General features: G+C 30.7%; 1 protein-coding gene and 1 long non-coding RNA gene across 6 annotated transcripts; one reads left to right on the forward strand and one right to left on the reverse strand.

Annotated features, from left to right (window-relative positions):
* Positions 1-746: 746 nt before the first annotated feature.
* Positions 747-3567, reverse strand: LOC112323559 (uncharacterized). 2 transcript variants are annotated; one of them, XR_008056943.1, is made up of 2 exons: positions 3312-3567; positions 747-3171 (listed from the first exon to the last, which is right to left on the reverse strand). It is a non-coding gene; the product is annotated as an uncharacterized LOC112323559 (long non-coding RNA). The 2 variants fall into 2 exon arrangements; XR_002976991.1 differs by having other exon boundaries at positions 747-3189.
* Positions 3568-10114: 6547 nt separating this feature from the next.
* Positions 10115-17021, forward strand: LOC112323661 (uncharacterized). 4 transcript variants are annotated; one of them, XR_008056944.1, is made up of 4 exons: positions 10115-10448; positions 10836-11755; positions 11841-12265; positions 12614-13166. XR_008056944.1 is itself a non-coding variant. In XM_052445871.1 (4 exons), exons 2-4 carry the CDS (start codon positions 12082-12084, stop codon positions 15268-15270), a joined length of 516 nt encoding a protein of 171 aa, XP_052301831.1. In that variant the 5' UTR covers positions 10115-10448; positions 10836-12081; the 3' UTR covers positions 15271-17021. The 4 variants fall into 4 exon arrangements, 1 of the variants encoding a protein (XP_052301831.1); XR_008056945.1 differs by having other exon boundaries at positions 10836-10960; positions 11256-12265; XR_008056946.1 differs by having other exon boundaries at positions 10836-10960; positions 11387-12265.
* Positions 17022-19716: the final 2695 nt, after the last annotated feature.

Genomic DNA, 19716 nt, shown 5'->3' on the forward strand with positions numbered 1-19716 from the left:
ATTTACATAATTAAAACAAATTATAGATTAATGAAAAATTGATCTAAACAAATTGTTAGCTACCATATTTTTATAAAACCTTTTATCCAATATGAAAAGTATAAAATCTCCTTATAATTTATATAATAAAAAGTCAAAGGATCATAAATGAACCTAAACAAAGTGAAATTGAGCTTAAGTCACTTATTTGGCTCTGTACAAGCTCAAGCTTGGTCAAGGAACTTGACCCCGAGCCACATAACTCGGATTTTATTTATATATTAAACATTAGATTTTCAAGCTAAAAAAAATGAGGTTAATTGTGTTTTTATGATGGTAATTAAAGCTAAACAATTGCTAGAATTTGTTTTGCATAAATTTTTATTTTAAAAATCAATATAAAAAAAAGTTATATAGAATAATTTTTACACACATTGCAACAGTTGATATGCCTTCTTATCTAGTGATTTTTAATTTACTTTTGTCTCAAGCTTTACTTGATATTTTGTTCTCTCTCCTTGTTTTAGAGTTTAGGATCTTGCTCTTCGCAGAGAGATTTTAAAAAATCACGTTTTCTCGAGTTATTGTATTTTATTTAGAAATATATCTAAATAAATCAATATTATTAGAATCCTTATGAGATTTATTGAGATTATTTTATTTACACAAAAGAAAAGGAAGAAAAATGATTCTTTTCAACAACCTTTTATCTCAATCAAATTTATGTGCCAAGTGCTAAGTATTTTATTTATACTACTTTCTCTTAGTTGATATATAACAATTGTTTTATATATGTATTAAGATGTAGGATCTTATTTTAAACTTTATTGCAAGTTTATGTTATCTAGTTGCATGCAATCTATACAAAACTTTTGAACCTCTAAATATCACACAACATTCCAATCCTCTTGACAAAGATACTGGATATCGGAAACAATGTTAGAGGATGTGTCGGTATTGCACACCGACAGCAGCAGCTAGCACTGCCTCAAGAGAATCTGAATTCACAATAGCATGGCGAATACCTTAATCCAAGCCAGCGTCGGTCCTTCTCTGATTGCTTCTAGTTCAGCCAACATGATATTTTCATAGCCAAAATACCCTGAAAAACCAATTAGCCACTGCCCCCATTATCAGGAAAAGTGCCACCATTTCCAGCATGAGACAATGTGCCAGAATTTCTGCCATCCATATTAATCTTGACTGTAAAACCAATTAGCCATCTGCTCCCTTGAATGACCTCTTTGTTTATCATCAATAAGCATAGCCTTCGTTGTTCCCATTGAAAATCTCAATCAAACACATTTACCATGAATCCAGTCTGACCAAGTGGATGAGAATAAATTAGATTGAAGTCGAAACAGAAAATTGTTGCCACATCATTTTAGCCCGCAGACAATCATGTAAAGCATGCACTTTTGTCTCTTGTTCAACGCCACATCTGCTTCACAAAGGAGCAGTCATTCCTAGCTTAAAACGAAGCCCATTAGTTGGAAGTCTGTCATTCAAGCTGCCACAGAAAGAATTGTTTTTGGGGAATATCAAATTCCCATAAGCTCTTTTGTCTCTTGTTCAACGCCACATCTGCTACACGGAGTAGTCATTCCTAGCTTAAAACGAAGCACATTAGTTGGAACTTTATTCCCCTAAGCTCTTTTGTCTCTTGTTCAACGCCACATCTGCTACACAGAGTAGTCATTCCTCGCTTAAAACGAAGCACATTAGTTGGAACTCTGTCATTCAAGCTGCCACAGAAAGAATTGTTTTTGGGGAATATCTAATCCCCATAAGCTCTTCCAGTGAATATTTGCTTCCATAGGATAAGGAATTCGGGTAAAGAAATCATAGCCAGACTTAGTTGTATAACTACCTCACTTGGTCATCCACCTATCAAACCAAAGTGAGGCTTGCAGGCCAATACCAATTCTCCAAGTTTAACCATCTTTCAGAAAAGAAAACACCTTGAAATAGCCTTCTGTATCGGAGAAGCTCTCTGTGAAGGTCGATGAGACACAAGAGACTCCTCGGCTAGATACTTCTTGTATAAACATGAATCCAAGGCTTATCTCCCCTTTGATTAATATCCCACCATAGTTTCCCCGTCATGGCAATCTTATTATCTCTTGTCATTCTCAGACCCAAACTCCTATATTTTGGCAAATTAACTGCATCCCAATTTACCAAATGAATACCGTGTCCCTCATCTAGAGATCCCCAAAGAAAAACCCTAGCAATTTTATCAACCTCCTTACAGAAATGGGACAGTAACCAGGCAGATTGCATGGTATATAGATGAATAGTAGAAATGGTAGATTGAACTAGAGTACCTGCCTGCCTTATTCAACAATTTTCACTTCCAACCAGCAAGTCTACAGTGAATTTTCTCTAAAATATGCTTAAAGGACTCCTTACTTCTCTTGATAATCAAAAGCACCCCCAACCCAAGATCAGATGTGAAAGAAAAATTCAATCTCTGTCTCAGCTCTTCTTTATGTCTACAGCATGCATTAGGAGAAATAGAAGATCACGTTTTAGCATCATTAACCAGCATCCCAGAACTAGCACAGAATCGATCCATAGTCTCCTAAAGCTTTGTTTGGGAATGCGGCCAACCATCCCAAACAGGTTCTTAATAGAAGCAAAACGAAGATATGAAATAGCCATACCACAAATTTGAGACCACAAGAGGCCTCCATTTCTGAGTTGCTTCTTTACTTTCAATAAGCAGAGACAGTTTCTCCATTCACAGAACAAAAGGATACAAAAATTAGGATCTCCCTGACTAAGGTCACTTTTAGGTTGAAAACAATGGAAGTTTAGAACCGTTCCAAATGATTGACAGCAAGGAGTTAGAAACACAAAACATGATCAGTCGAACATATGTTGGAGGAAATCCAAACACAATCACTGTCTAATGTGTAAAAACAACAATCAACGCTATCATTTCGCCAACTCAATCTTCAGAGCAAATGAACCCAATCTTCTCTTGATTCGACTAAGTGTGCATTTATTCCTGAGCCAGCACAATATTAGCCAAACCTACGTGCCCAGAGAGAAAAGCACTTTGGAAAGGGCTAATCAACTGCTCAAGCATAGGTCGAATACGTTGAACCAGAACTTTCATCAGGATTTTATAACTAACGTTGCACAAGCTTATAGGTCTGAACTGCTTCATACTCATAGGATCGTGCTCTTCAGGAATGAAAACTACTGAAGTTATCTCAAATACATACCAATCAAATAAAACAATATGAACTCCAACCAAGCAATTGCACTATAATTAGAAGATATGAAATACACATAAAATGAAATGATGTGGAAAATTTATTCACCTGATGAAACAGACACATTGATGCCAAAATTTTATAATTTTATCTCTTATAACACCGACACCGTATTCATTCCCTTCCTAAAATAGCTTCTCATTTCATATTGGATTCTCCTTTAATTTTTATTTTTTTTAAAATTGAAGGAGAAGCCATTTTAGGAAGAGGAATGAACAACGTGGCAAAGAGAAAATGAGGCGGCCAGCGACAGAGGATTAGGGTTTCTTTGCCCTTCTTTCATTTATGCTTGCACATACACAGACACACAGACACACACACACACACACATATATATATATATATATATATATATATATATACACACACACACGCACACGCATATGCGCATCTGCTACGCAAAAGGTAATGCAAACCATCTAAACATCTCCTATTTAGAGTGTGTTTGGTATTGCGGTAATTATTGTTGTTGTGGTTTGAAAAAAGTTATTTTATAAAAAGTACTTTTAGTTGAGGTTGGTTTGAAAAAATAGATGTTTGGTTAAAACTGTGATTGAAATTGAGATCAAACAAAAAGTAGTTTAATGTGTTTGGTTAATAATGATTTTCAAATTGAGGTTATAAAATAATTTTAAAAATATATATATATTAATATTAATAGTTTTTAATTTAAATATTATATATTTAACTACTGCTATTACATTATGAAATGAATAATACTTAATATAAAATATTTTTTATTTTTCTATTAAACTATCTACAATTCCATCACGTATAAAATACATCCGACAAGGACTACAGTTGCATTGGTTTTGTAAGTACGCAACAACATCAGGTAAAATATTATCAGAAATAAAATTGGGATTGCGATCAAATTCTACAAATATTACATCATCAAGCGATCACCTTCTAATTTATATAGTGTTATTGAATAATGTGAAACACTAGTTTTTCGAATAAAACACAATTAAAAATAATATTTTTTTTTACTAGATCGAACCTGGTCTAATGTATTTTTACAGCTTTGAACCGGGTCCGATCTCCACTGTTCACGTGAACAGTGGAGAGTGAATTAAATTCATTCTCCACTTTTCACTTAAGTAAACAGTGGAGAGTTCACTCTCCACAGGAGAAGAACGCAGGCAAGAGCAGGAGAAGAATGTAGGAGAAACAGATAAAACTTACTTCTCATAAACTGAGTTTCGACCTCAGTTTTTAGGTGGGACCCATGTGAAAAGGTTTACAATAACCAAACACTTATTTTTAATATTTGCTTTCTACCGCTGCCGCTGCCTCATTACCAAACGGGGTCTTAGTGCTATTAGCACAGAAACTCTTCTTCTTTTTTTTCTTCTTTTTTTTCTAAATAACACATTTATAAAAAAAAATTTATGAAATAATATAATTTATGATTATCATGATTAAGAGATTGTTCATAAAACACAATATAAAAAATTCATGATCGAAAAACATAACATCGATTCAATATCTGAGAATTCTAGAAATTACCACAACCAACCAACCAAAATCAAGTAGCCAATAAAACTAAAAATCACAACATTTAAACAAAATTTCGGCAAAGTTTTTCTTTCATGGGTACTACCTAAAATTTTGTGCAGCTTAAAAATACTTGTAAATAACCACAATAACTATAATAACCAAACACAATAGTTCTCATAGTCCGTAATAACAAGTAACTTCAACTTTATCACACAAAACACACTTCTTAACTATTTTCACCCACCATATTTATGAACTATTATATATGAGAATGTTTTCAGGAGACGAAAGCAAATAAATAAGCATACATACATGGACATGAAATATGAGATATTTAAACAATGCAACATTTTATTAATTGAAATCCTAAAATATATCAACATAACTATGTATCTATCTATCTATGCTTATGTCATTTACTATGAATGATCTAGGCTCATTAATAGTGGTTGCTTCTTGCTCATGTTTGAATAGTCTCATCCTCAACCACAACATCATTAAGAGTTAACTTCTCTTCAAAGTTTGCAAGCGCATTGAGGCAAATAGTGAACCACAATGTATCATTTGTTTTCTTCGTTACTATTACAAAGTACAAAGGCAGCCATTTGACTCTTTCATAGTAAAAACCTAACCTAAAAAATTGGACCTCAATTTTTCAAACACCTATATGATGGCTGGAAATTGATTTCAAGATAACATGTCCTTTTGTTTTGAAATAAAGGAGTGGATGACTTGTTTTCCATCCCAATGCAAAAGAAAGAAAATCAAACCAAGTGCATGAGCCTGGGTTTCCAAGCCCAGGCGTGCTTAGGCATATGGATCTAGTTTGCTAGGCCCATCAATGTGTAGCTTATTTTTTGTTTTCTTTAAAAATTTAATTAAAATGCTTTTTTTAATGTATTTTTAGTTTGCGTCAATTTTTTTTATTTAAATTCTAATCAATTTGAGGCTCTTGTTTTTAAAATTTTTAATCTTTGAATTGGACAAAAAAATAGATTCTAAAAGATAAGGTCATTAAACCTAAGGGTTATGATCTGGGTCACAAGTTGAGTAAATTAAACCAGTTTGGTTCAAGTCTATCCCAATTTAACCCATGTCTATCTAATATATCATTGTTCCAATATTATCTTATAAAGAAAATGTTAGATTAACATTGTTTTTTATTTATCTTTTTATAAAAGCATATTGAGGTTTGGCCTAATCAACCAAGTCATCGGGGTTATACCTAAAGACTCAAGTCCACCTAGAGCGTCATCATGTTAATATTTATATTTTTTAAAAAAAACCAGCTTCTAGAATTTTTTTAGTCAAATTAGGTTTTGAATGGATCATAGTTGAATCTATTAAATCGACTAGGTTACATTAGATCAACTTCTACATGATTTAATTTCAAATCAAAGCTAAGCAAAGTTGAGGGTCTCCCTGGTTGACCCATCAGGCCAGATCGATTTTAACAATGGTATCAAAGAGTTCCCAGAGGCAACGCTTGAACAATATATTATTTTTATGTTTTTTTATGCATTTGCCTTAACATTGTCAAAATGCTATTTTTTAATCAAAACTTTTTTTTTTGTATGATGCTATTTAAAAAACAAATATTATGATAAAAAAAAACACTAAAAAAAATAAAGCATGTTAATAAAATAAAGAGATTTTAATTAGAAAAATACATTTTTTACTCTTATTTTAAATTGTCCAAGACTTTTTTTATTTTTATTTAATGATTAACAAATAACAACAGCAAAGTTTTTACTTTTTTAGTGGTAAGTGATATTAAGCGTGTTAATACGGTGTAAGGTGTTTTTAAAAATATTTTTCAATTGAAAATGTATTAAAATAATTTTTTGAATATTTGTTTTTTATTTTTAATATTATCATATCAAAATCATAAAATATCAATTTGATATTTTTTCAGGTAAAAAACAATTTGAAAAATACTTTAAAAAATAATTTCAATAACAAACACTCCCTAATAAATGAAATTTAAATTATTATTCTTTTTATATATAAAAATATCATTATATATTTAAATAATTAAAAGAACTTTAATATCTCCTGCGGAACAATATCACATGCCGTGATCCATGTGCGTTTAAAATTTTAATTTCACAACCAGATTTTTTTTTTCGCTGGAAAATATGTTGACAATAATTATGTTGTTTCTTTTTTTTTTTTTTTTTTGTATAAAAAAATTTGATGGACATGAGGCGAAAGGATGGAGGGATTTACTTTTTACTCATATCTATTATACTGTGGATCATAATTTTTTTTCATTTTTTTTACAGTTTTTTTTCACTTTTTTTTCACTTTTTTTTAAAACAAATTTGTTTTTGTTTATTTTTTTGATATTGAAGTAATTAAAAATTAAGTTTTGTAATTTATTTTTTTTTCATTTTGCCTTTATACAAGGTTAAAATAGTTTATCTATTTGCTAGGATAACCCGAGTTGTTCGGATTTACAAGTTTGGTGGGATTTTTTTTTATTGAACTTGACTTGTTATTGTTTATTTCATATAGTTAAAAACAATAGTTTCAGAAAAAAAAAAAACCTCATTTTACATAAAGTTAAAACATGTGGGGAAAGTACTGTAGCTTTCCTCACATAGTAATTGCTACAGTGCTTTCCCTTTTTTTCATTTTTTTTCCTCAAAATTATCTTTGTCAATTTTATTTTTTTAATATTGAGCTGGTTAAAAATTAAGCTTTGTAGTTTTTTTCCTTTAAAATATTATAGATTACTACGATATTTTTCCACATGGTTTTTCTATTTTATTATACATAAAGCTAAAATATATGGGGAAAGTACTATAGCTTTCTTCACATATTACTGTGGATTGCTACAATATTTTTTTCTACAATACTTTCCCTTTTTTTTTGTTTTTTTCCTCCAAAATTATCTTTGTCAATTTTACTTTTTTAATATTGAGCTAGTTAAAAATTTAGCTTTGTAATTTTTTTCCTTTAAAATACTGTGGATTGCTACGGTGTTTTCCTATAAGGTTTTTCTATTTTATTTTTTAATTTTTTAAAATTATATTTGTCATTTTTTTTTTTAATATTGAGCTGATTGAGAATTTAGTTTTGTAATATTTTTCTTTAAAGCATTGTTGATTGCCATAATGTTTCTCCACATGTTTTTTTTTTCCAAAATTATCTTTGTCAATTTTATTTTTTAATATTGAACTGGTTAGGAATTACAGTTACAATATGGAAGGAAAACACTGTAGCTTTCCTCGCAAATTACTGTGAATTGGTATAGTATTTTTCACCACATGGTTTTTTTTGTTTTTTTTCTAAAATTATCTTTGTCAATTTTATTTTTTAAATATTGAGTTGGCTAAGAATTAAAATTACAAGTAAATACAAGTAAGGCTAAATCACGTGGGGAAAACATTATAGCTTTCCTCACAAAACACTATGGATTGCTAAAGTTTTTCCTCACATGGTTTTTTTCAGTTTCTTTTGTGTTTTTTTTTGTAATATTTTTTTCCAAAATTATCTTTGTCGATTTTATTTTTTTAATATTAAACTGGTTAGAATTTAATTTTGTAATAAAGCTTAATCATGTGGGGAAAACATTGTAGCTTTCCTCATAAAACACTGTGGATTGTTGCAGTGTCTCTCCACACGATTTTTTTTCCTTATGATTTTTTCAAAATTATCTTTGTTAATTTTATTTTTTTAAATATTGAGCTAGTTAAGAATTAGAATTACAAGTAATTACAAATAAGGCTAAATCATTTGGGGAAAGACTGTAGCTTTCATCACAAAACACTATGAATTGCTACAGTGTTTCCAATATGGTTTTTTTCCCTTTTTTTGTTATATTTGTTTCTAAAATTGTCTCTGTTGATTTTATTTTTTTAATATTGAGCTGATTGAGAATTTAGCTTTGTAATTTTTTTCTCTAAAATACTGTGAATTGCTGCAGTGTTTTTCCACATGATTTTTTTATGATTTTTTCAAAAATTATCTTTGTCAATTTTATTTTTTTGAATATTGAGTTGGTTAAGAATTATAATTAAAATAAAGTTAAATCATATGGGAAAAGCGTTATAGTTTTCCTCACAAAACACTGTGGATTGCTATAGTATTTCTCTAAATGGTTTTTTATGATTTTTTCTAAAATTATCTTTGTTAATTTTATTGGGAAAAACACTGTAGTTTTCCACATAAAACATTGTCAATTACTACAACGTTTTTCCTCATAGGTTTTTTTTCTTCCAAAATTATCTTTGTTGATTTTTTTTAATATTAAGTTAGTAGAGAATTTAGCTTTGTAATTTTTTTTATTAACAAAAAAGCTAAATCATATGGGAAAAACACTGTATCTTTCCTCACAAAATACTGTGGATTGCTATAAATCATTTTGTTCAGTCTCTAAGTATTTTTATCATCAACACAACTTTTTTGCCGTCATAAAATATTAGCTCAATTATACCTTTAGTTTCTATTACTTATTTAGCGCTGGTTCACAGTTATAAGCACTATTAAGTATATTTGTTTTATAAACCCGTGGTAGCGCGCGTGCATACCATGTTATTGTAATTCTAAAACGTTTTCATTTATTATTGATTTATTTTTGAATTTTTCCCTATCAATTATAAATGAATTATGATAAAAGAAATGCCAGACTTTTATCCTCAAATTTACCAATTCCAATCCCCAAAAAAATAGAAAAGATAATCGTTTCTAAAAAAATTATCTTTGTCGATTTTTTTTTTAATATTAAGTTGGTAGAGAATTTAGCTTTGTAATTTTTTTATTAACAAAAAAGCTAAATCATATGGGAAAAACACTATATCTTTCTTCACAAAATACTGTGGATTGCTACAAATCATTTTGTTCAGTCTCTAAGTTTTTTTATCACCAACACAATTTTTTTTTTCGTCATAAAATATTAGCTCAATTCTACCTTTAGTTTCTATTACTTATTTAGCGTTGGTTCACAATTATAAACACTATTAAATATATTTGTTTTATAAATCCGTGGTAGCGCACGTACATACCATGTTGTTGTAATTCTAAAACATTTTTATTTATTATTGATTTATTTTTGAATTTTTCCCTATCAATTATAAATGAATTATGATAAAAGAAATGCCATAGTTTTTTTTCCGGGTTTTGACCAGGTTACCGGGTCGGCCGAGTCAGTTCTTTTTTTAAAAAATCAAAACGAAGTCATTTTAGTAAAAAAAAAAGGTCAACGAGTTTGCAATCAGGTCTTGCCGGGTCACACCAGGTTTTTCCTTCCCTCGTTTTTTCTTCAACCCGACCTGGTTCCAGCTCCGGATAGACCGGATCCCGGATCGACCCACCGGATCGGGCCGGTTTCAAAACTATGATTCTATCCTCAAATTTTACCAATTCCAATCCCAAAAAAATAGAAAAAAAAAATCGTTTCTAAAAAAACATATTTCACTTCCTTCCCTCGCTTTATCATTTCTATTAATCGATGACTGGAATTAGGTTACAACAAGAAGAATCAGCTGACCTTCACCTGACCCCAAACAGAGTTGCTGGTGCCGGCGGCGATCTGGTGTCGGACGACGAGAGGTCTGTGGCAGCGGACTCTTGGTCAATTAAGAGTGATTATGGAAGTATTCTCGATGACGATCAGCGCCATGCTGATGCCGCCGAGGCTCTCTCCGCCGCAGCAAACTGTCGTGCTGCTTCTGATTGCAGGTCGATATCTTCGCGTTTTAACTTGTTCAGATTTTTGCCTTTTCTTTTATTGTTTGAAAGTGAAATTAAAAGAAATTAAGTAATCAAATTAGGAAGTTGTGGAGGTTTTTTCTATTAGTATTGCTGTTGTTGTTGTTTAGAAACCACTTTATTTCGCTTAATCTGTCTGTTTTTTTTTTAATTATTATTAGCTGAATTAATTATCTTTTGTATGCATATGTGATGGAAATATTATTTAGTGTAACGTAAAATTATGAGGCATTAATTAGAAACCATTTTATTTGGCTTAATCACTTTTGTTGTTTTGAATTTTGCATGGGATTTGTGGTGTCTTTGCAAATGCAATTGTGCTTTGTACATTGAATCATTGATTGTTCATGAACACAGTTCGGACAGGATGAACTGGACGCTGAAGGTGTGGCTTCCATGCTAGGTCTACAGAGTTATTGGGATGCTGCTTATGCTGATGAGTTGGCGAACTTCCATGAACATGGTCATGCCGGTGATGTTTGGTAAACATTCCTTTAATTTTCTATTCATTTGAAACACCTCTCGCTGTTCAGTTTACATGATCATGAAGCAGGATATCTGTTGCCTAACCGAATGGAAATATAAAGTTTCCTTGTAGTGGCGTTTTATTTTGTGGAGAGGAAAATTAGTCCCTCAAAAAAGAAACTTCTTACCGATGACTTTTCATGGTCTAAAGATCCCATGCATTTACTCTCTCGTGGATACTAGGAATCACTGTGATATATGAACCTTGCTATTCTCGCTCATCCACACACAGAAATTTCTTTTTTCTTTCAGGGAAATTCATTGTTTTGTACATCTGTCACTGGAAAAATTATCTGGTTACATGATTCTGTTGCTAGTGGCCTAAAAGTGGTGAGTCCTCACACAATGTGAAATAATAATGCTCGAATTGCAACTGTTTGCAGCAATGCCGTGTCGTTGAAAACGATTGATTCAGCAATGCTCAAATGTCTTAATGTGACCAGTTAGTGGTCTATCATCAAAATTTTCGTACAACAAGAAGCACATTCTGATTCTCGAGGATATGATGTTGGTCCATTAAAGTGCTTCCCAAACTGGATCTTTTATGAGGTTGGGATGAGGTAAAATTAGTACTTTTTTGCAAAGAGAAAGAAAAGGCAATTTATCCTGTATATCTTTTATAGGCAGAGATTTCCGAGTTAGGCTCTCTCCAAATGGAGTCAAGCTGCATGCAAATTTTTTCTAGGTTAACTCATCATAATTATGCGAGGGCTAATTGATGCACCTTTGAGTAGTCTCTCTCCAAATCAAGGGTATGATGCTGTAAAAAATGTATAAATACTAAATCAATATAAAACTATGGTTTCCTTATATTTTTTATTTGGATTTTTTCTATAGGAAAAAAGGAGAAAGAAACGTAGGTAAGAGCCACCAACATGGTGCAATCTATAATCTATACTGAAAGGACATTGCAAAAGTATTTTTTTGCAAGACAAAGGTGCAGCGTTTCAATCCAGCAATCAATAACAGAAAGATAGCTACACTCCCTAAAGGCCTCCTATTATAGTTAAATGTATTAAAGCACTTTCCCCCATATCTGTACAAAAGCATTCCCAAGTCCACACCTGTCCTTAAGCTAATGCCGAACAGATTACTACCTCTGAGAATGGATGCTGTCACAGTTCTCACCAAGCAGAATGCCAAATTGATCCCAGCGATTCTGTTGCTCTGTTATGGAGATTTAATTTTATTTTTTGGACAATGTCGATGGCCAAAATTCTCCACAATACTGCTTTCCAAGGAAAATAGGGAAATCATTGGAGGTCAGCTTTCTTTTTAATAGCTCTCAAAAGAAAGCTAGTCTTCCATTGCATGGTTAGTTTGGTCTCACCTGTTTCTGATTGGATTGAATTATTCATGATGTAGCTACAATAAACTTTAGATTTTTTTTAGATGCCATTCATTACAATACATAATTGTCAAGAAGGTTAATATTCCAAGGTAGATTTGTGCTAGTATGTACATGCTGAATTTAATTCGGAAAAAATAAAAAAACAGAAGTCCATTTAAAGATGAGTTCTGCAACATGTGAATGATTAATTATCTCATATTGATCTATATGTCTATGCTATTTGGACCTCATTTGATTGCTTCTTCTTCTTTCTCAATAGGTTTGGAACTGATGTCGTGGATGTTGTTGCTTCTTGGACGAAAAGCCTATGCTTTGAAATTTCTCAAGGTCATAATCCAAGTCATGTTGATGATATCAAGTCTGAAACTGTTGGAGAGTGATAAATATTTGTCCAGCTGGAGTGTACTTGACATCGGGACTGGCAACGGCTTACTCCTTCACGAACTCGCTAAGCAGGGGTATGCTTTGAGATTTTGCTAGCTCTGGTATTATATACTAAATTGCCCTAAATAATTTAAAACGGCAATACAAAAACAGTACCTTTTCCTCATTTGTGTGAAGACTTGATGCATGCCCTGCGGAGAATAATATAGGATTTGGAAAGTTATTTTATAATGTAAAATATTCGTAAAGCTATAGCTAGCAATGCGTTCATCAGAGATGGTTAAGGTGGCTAATGTAAGTGAATCTTGGTATGTGTACATGGGATCCACCAGAGAAGAGGAAGTACAATTATAGCCTTTACAAAAATGTATTTTAGTGTTCTTGCTTTCTATCATTATATAAAACAGTAAAGGGTATGAGTTTTTTTATTTATTTATTATACACACCACTATTCATCCTTTCACATTTTATTATGGATTTATTGTTCAGAATATTTTTTTCTTTCAATTTGATCTTTAAACTCTCTTTTTGTAATTGTATCTTTTTTTGGACTAAATTCAAGGACAATCAAATCAAATTTGTTGACTAAGACAATTAAAAGATAGGAGATCAAAGTAGAAAAGATGTTACAAATGAGTGATGATTTTAAAACTCACATAAAAAATTTAATTTAGTCCTTGCACTTTTATACATATTTGGTCCCTTTATTTTTTCAATTCAATTCTGGTATAGAATTTTATTTTTGTTATTTTTTAATCTTTGATTTGGGAGATGAGAGAGAGAGATCGTCAGATTCCAGCGATAAAGAAAGAAAGATGTCATTGACATTGATTTTGACCACTAAAATTGTTGATTTTTATGTCAAATAATTTTATTTGATGATGTTAGTTCATATTATATGTGTTTTTTTTTTTACCTTAAAAATACCTAAAAAACATATCTGAACTCGAGAATATTTTTGATTTCGTATTGATTTTGATATTTAGGATAGGTTTTTGAAGTAATGGATAAGTTTATCAAGATTTTTAGGGTGTGTTATATAGTTGTTTTGGGTAAAAAGTAGGTTGAAAAATAGGTTTTGGGGCCAAAAAAAACTTTAGCCCTAATTTTCATGCTGCTATAGTGGTTGTAATTTGGGCAAAAACAAATGACATGTAGTTTGATTTATTTTTTTTCAAAGAAAATTGAGGTAGATAACATGTCATCTGTCTAAGTTGCAATAAAAAAACTAAAGGCTCAAGCGTGCAGGCCCTAACAAATTAGGTCAGGTGAGCTAGCTAAGGGTCCCAGCGGCCCTTGGCTTTTTTTTAAAAAAAAACTATTGTTTTAAATTAAAGTTTTTTATATTTTTTTAAATTATTTTTTTATTTATATTTAAATTAATACCCTTCTTTTTTCCATTCTGTTTATATAATTTATTTTAAATGACAATTATTTTTTAGTTATTTTATATGTATTTAATTTTTGAAAGAGATTTTTCTGATTTATTTATAATTTTTCTTAATCTTTTGTGTAGAAGAATTTTATTTTTGAAAATAAATAATGTTTATTTTTATATAATATTTCCAATATATGTATCCTTTTATAATATTTTTTTTATTTTTATTTTATTGAATCAATTTAATGCGTGTCTATTTATATTCATTTAATTGAATAAAAAATTTATTTTAACAAACAAATTTGGCAAACACAACCAGATAAATGTTTTGTTTTGCGAGATTAAATATCTTGATTTGTATTTGTCTCTTGATTTTTTCAGTTTTATTTTTAGTTATCGTTTATGATTTGTTTTTTAATTTTATTCACTAACACATACAATTCTTGATTTATTTAATTATATATATGCATGGACTTTTTTATTTTCATTTAGAATTTTTTTAACTACAAAAACTTGTGTATATAATTTTTTAATAGGACCTACAGAAAAGTATCGGTAAAATAATTAATATTTACTATAACATGCACGTACACATTTGTGTTCTTGCTAGCACCTTAGACAATGATTTTATATCTTTTAGAATTTCTCAATTGCTGAAGGCCACACAGGAAAGTCCATGGATCTTTGTGATGTAAGAAAAGTAAATATTTGCATCTTCTTTTTTCCCTGAAAAGAGGTGTACAGAGAAGGAAAGAAGCAAATTTGAACAAAATGCCTTTTAATACATTTTTGTTCTTAAATATCCAAGTTCATTCTACCTCTTTACGTGTGTTGTGACACATACAAACTCAGTGTGCGCATGTCCAATTTAGAATAAGAAATTCAGCCTAGCTTGGCTACATTCTGCAGAGCTTTATTTAAAGCTGTTGCAAAACTGTTGAGATTCTTAATAGAGCTAAAATTTTGTTCGCAATTATTATATTCTGTTAGAATAATGAAGGGTTCTACTCATGTTTTCCAGGTTCTCTGATTTAACTGGAGTTGATTACAGTGAAGGTTCCATTAAACTGGCGCGGACGCTTGCTGATCGAGATGGGTTTTCGAATATCAACCTTCTGGTGTGTCCTAACTTTAATATTATTATGAAATTATAACTGATTGTGTTTGTATTCTTGTGAAATTTTGTTTTATTCATTTCAATTTCATCTGTGTTTTTCCTTTTGACTTGTTAACTAGGCTTTTACAAGCTTGTGGCTGTCTTCTCCATGAAATTGATCTTCTTAATTTGTTGTCGTTTAGCGGGATCTTGATATTAGATAATTTTATCTTAATAATTAAATGAACTTGAGATTGATAACATGGAAGTGAGCAATCCATGAACTTTATCTTTTGAGATATATACAGAACAACCACTATTTAAGTATCATATATTTTTATTTATTGTTTTCAATGTTGTATGTATTAGTCTTTTTCTTTATTACCTACTAATTTTTTATTTTTGTTTTAGTATAATTTTTAAACTCTTGAAATTTTTCACAACCTTAGTACTTATCAAGTTTTGTGTTTTTTATAGCACACAATTGATTTAATACTAGGTTACTCTCTTAGCCACCTCTTGTTTTTTACATCCTAGTAAAAAACTTTATATATAATTAATTTTATAAACTAATTAGTTTTTTAAATTTAAAAAACTCTATATTAACTAAAAGTAGGGATTATATATCTTCTAACCTTAAACTTTTCTCATCAAGTAGCCTTACTTATACTCATCCATACAGGATGATTAATTCCATTAACACAACAGTTTTTTCATTAAATATTTTATCAGATGTTATTTTAATATTTGTAAATCTAAAAATTATTTCACGGAAGCCATATCTCTTCTAAGTATATTACTCTCTTGGGGTGTCATGACATTATAGAGACCACCCAAAAATTTGAGCAATCCATCTGTAGGCTTCTCTTTTAGGTATATTACACATGCAATTACACTCTTGAGGTGTCATGACATTAAATTGACCACCCAAAAATTAAAGGATATCACAGGAACCCTTTTTCCAACCTAAATGGCGGGGGTGATTTTAAAAAAGGGAGGGCATTTTGGATACAAAATAGGATTTCTGTAATATTTTTCTTTTTTAAACGTAGAGGGGTTTCATGTAAAATCTTCAAACTTCTATGTGGACTCTATAATTCTGCAATACCTCAGGGGCTTATTGTAATTTGCGTTTTATTTTTTGTTGCTTTTATCTTTAGTGGGATTTTAATATTGGATAGTTTTGTCTTAACTGTTAAATGAACATTTAATATTTGATAACATGGCATTAATCTATTTACTCCCGTTTGTATTTCCTCTTTGAATTGTCATGCATCTTACACCTCTTGAGAAAACCGGTGACCTTTCAAGCTGGAAGTAAGCTACTCCTGTGAAGTTCTTGTAGAGCAAGAAGTGGGAAATTTCAAGCAAAGAAGGAATGATGTATATCAGGAGGAACCAGAGTCCATGAAGAACAAGAAGCATCCAGGGACTCGTCATTTCAATACCTGGATCATGTGCGAACATATCCTACCTTTATGTTTGGTGGATCAGTAGGATCACGTGTTGTCACTGTGGCATTTCTTCGAAACTAAACATTAGCTTTCTGTCATGGGTGGAGGCACTGGGAGGTTTTGTTGTGGTTCGAGCTTTTGATATGTGTGTGTGTGTGTGTGTGAGAGAGAGAGAGAGAGAGAGGAGGGGAAGTAATATTTTTTGAGAAAGGTCGATGCTGAAATGAATTATTGAATCCAATGTTTGATCGAGAAATGATGAGATTCAACGAAACCAATACATTTTCATGTTTTTGTTAGGATGCCCGTTGAATTTGTTTATGTTAGCGATCAGGCAACTATATATGCTTCAATATTTTCTGGCTTTTAACTTCTTCTTTTGCGAATTAATTGAAAAGGCCCAAAACTCAAGTGTTTGGTTAATATATTTTTAAAACGACAAAATGTAAGCTTCAATGGTAGAAAATTGTCATGTGTTTTATTTTGCAACTAGATTGGTGGCTTAGGATATTGACGGTTTTTCATTTTATCCTACCATCTCATTCATTTTATCCTACCATCTAATTGTTGCTGCTAATAACAAATGATTTTTATTTTCATAAAAACTTTATACAAATACAATTAATTTGTATAGAATATAAGAGAGAGAAAATTCAAGGCAAATCAAACTAGTTTCTTTGAAATATCATGCAAATTAAAAAAATATTTAAAAAACAGTAGTAAAAAAACAAAAATAATTCAATAGAAACAATTAAAGTAAAGGGATAAAAGAAATTAAAAAAAAAATAGAAAGAAGCTAGACGTTGACGGGCCAAGTTCACATTCCTAACATTAATTAAAAAGCCTAGATGCATCTGTATTTTTTTTAGATTTTACCTCAGGACTGCCCCCTTTTTTTTATTAAGTAGGCACAAGTCATCTTTAGTGACAAACAACCTGTCGCCAACTACTCAAAATCCAACCATTATTGCGGTTGCCGGAAAATCAAAGGGGAGGGGGTTTTGACCTAAACATTTATTTTCCAACCAATTTTCACCTAAAAACACCATAAAAACCTCTATAAACTACACACCAACTCAAACACTCCAAAAATACTAAAGAAAATATATAAATCATTCGAATTAAAAAACAAAAGCTAAACAGAACTTGATCTATATTTTTAGGCATGTTTATAGAAAAACAACCACATCCATTGAACTTTTTGTTATTGAATAAAACCTATTGACACTAAGAATAACAAGTTTGTTGTTGAAAAATGGTAATTCACCAACTTTCTCTCTCATTCACTGTTTTCAAGGAACTTTCTTTTTTCTTTTTCAAATTCAAGGACTAAAATGTAAAAAAATAAACTTTCAAACCAAAATTAAAATCGTAAAAACTAAAGGGACTGCAAAGTAAAAAGAGAGAGTAAGTGGACCAAACAAAACTTTTCTAGCAAATTTGAGATTGTCAATGAGATTTCTTCTAATTTTATACTTTAATCCTTTTTTGTTGAATTTGTTATTTCCTTAACAAATTTTAGTAAATTGATCATTAATTTTGACATGGAAGGCTAGAATTAAAATAAAATTTGTGAATGAAAATGAAAAAAAATAGCTATTGTGGATTCATATAGTATTTTATCTTAACCTTTTAATATATTTTATAGCTGTAATTTTTCTTACGATTCTTAACCTTCTGTTTAGAGATTTAATTATTATAAAGAAATGATATTTTTATTTTATTGATTACTAAAGTGCTCAAAAGCCGAGCGAAACTAACTAGAAGATCAACATAAGAATTTGACTCCATGTAAGCATGGACCCCTTTCATGTCCCATTCCTTGTATTAAAAAAAAATCTAAACCACCTAGGAAATCCACTATTACAATTATTACAATTATTGGAGATTCAAAATCAATTGCACTATGGATTTCTGTATTTTTTTTTATTTGATCCTTGTGTTGATCTCCTTCATATGTGAACTAGGTATTTTATTTTCATTTTCTCTCTATAGACTTCTTGCCTAGTTAGAAAACAATACAACATTGAGTTTGCGTTCCATCATGCAAAAAATCAAACGGGTTTTCTATTTTCAAAGAGATTTAAACTAGAGGGAATGGAATTGACATCAAGAAAAAAAATAAAAAGGTTGTAATGGAAGAAGAGAAAAACATATTGCAGAATCCAAGGGAGGAAGAGAGAGTAAGGAAGAAAACAGAGGGAAGAAATAACCATTTCATGCATCACGATGTGGATAATTATCGTACACCACACTTATGGAGGACGGGGACATAAAGATGATTCTATACACCATACAAAATCGCATTTAGAGGCGATAGATGACCATATACGCCACTCAAAGCGACGACATTTTTCTTACTCGCTTATGTATGCCAACCTTTCTTTTTAAAAAAAAAAAACTTTAGTCTCTACTTCAATAAAAATCTTAAACTAAGCCCCAAATATCATTTAAACCATTCAATTTAATCTCTAATTCATTAATAACTCTTCAATTAGGTCTTGATTTTCATTCAATTAAATCCCTAATTCGATAATAAATCTTCAGTTAGGGTCCAAATGTTATCCTCACCAAGCCAATCCCTTTTCTTTCAATTTAGCCCTTTAGTCTTTATTAAATCCTCTATTTAATACCGATTTTCCTTTGATTAAAGCACAAATAAGGCACATGAAGTGTTCAAATAGGGAAAGGAAAAGGAAAGAAATAGTTGCCCGACCAAGTTAGTGCACTATAATCTATCAGTGATTCCGTTAGTTATTCTAACGGTGAATTGGTCACGTCACTGTACGGAGATCCCGGTTTGAATCATTCGGTCATTCCTTCGGTAAAATCACTTGCAAAAACTTCCACGCCATCGAACCATTTTTTTTAATTCATCTAGGGTGATAAATCCTTTATTGATTACTCAAACACTTTCATATAGTTCATATTATACCCAATATATGCTCGTTTGTTACCCTTAATTAGAACAACGTGTAACAGAATCAAAGCATAACATTCTCTATATAAGATAACTTAGTGATCTTAAGTATAAAAATCACTTATACAAC

The sequence above is a fragment of the Populus trichocarpa genome, chromosome 12 (genome assembly GCF_000002775.5).
Source record: "Populus trichocarpa isolate Nisqually-1 chromosome 12, P.trichocarpa_v4.1, whole genome shotgun sequence".
Taxonomy (NCBI): Eukaryota; Viridiplantae; Streptophyta; class Magnoliopsida; order Malpighiales; family Salicaceae; genus Populus; species Populus trichocarpa.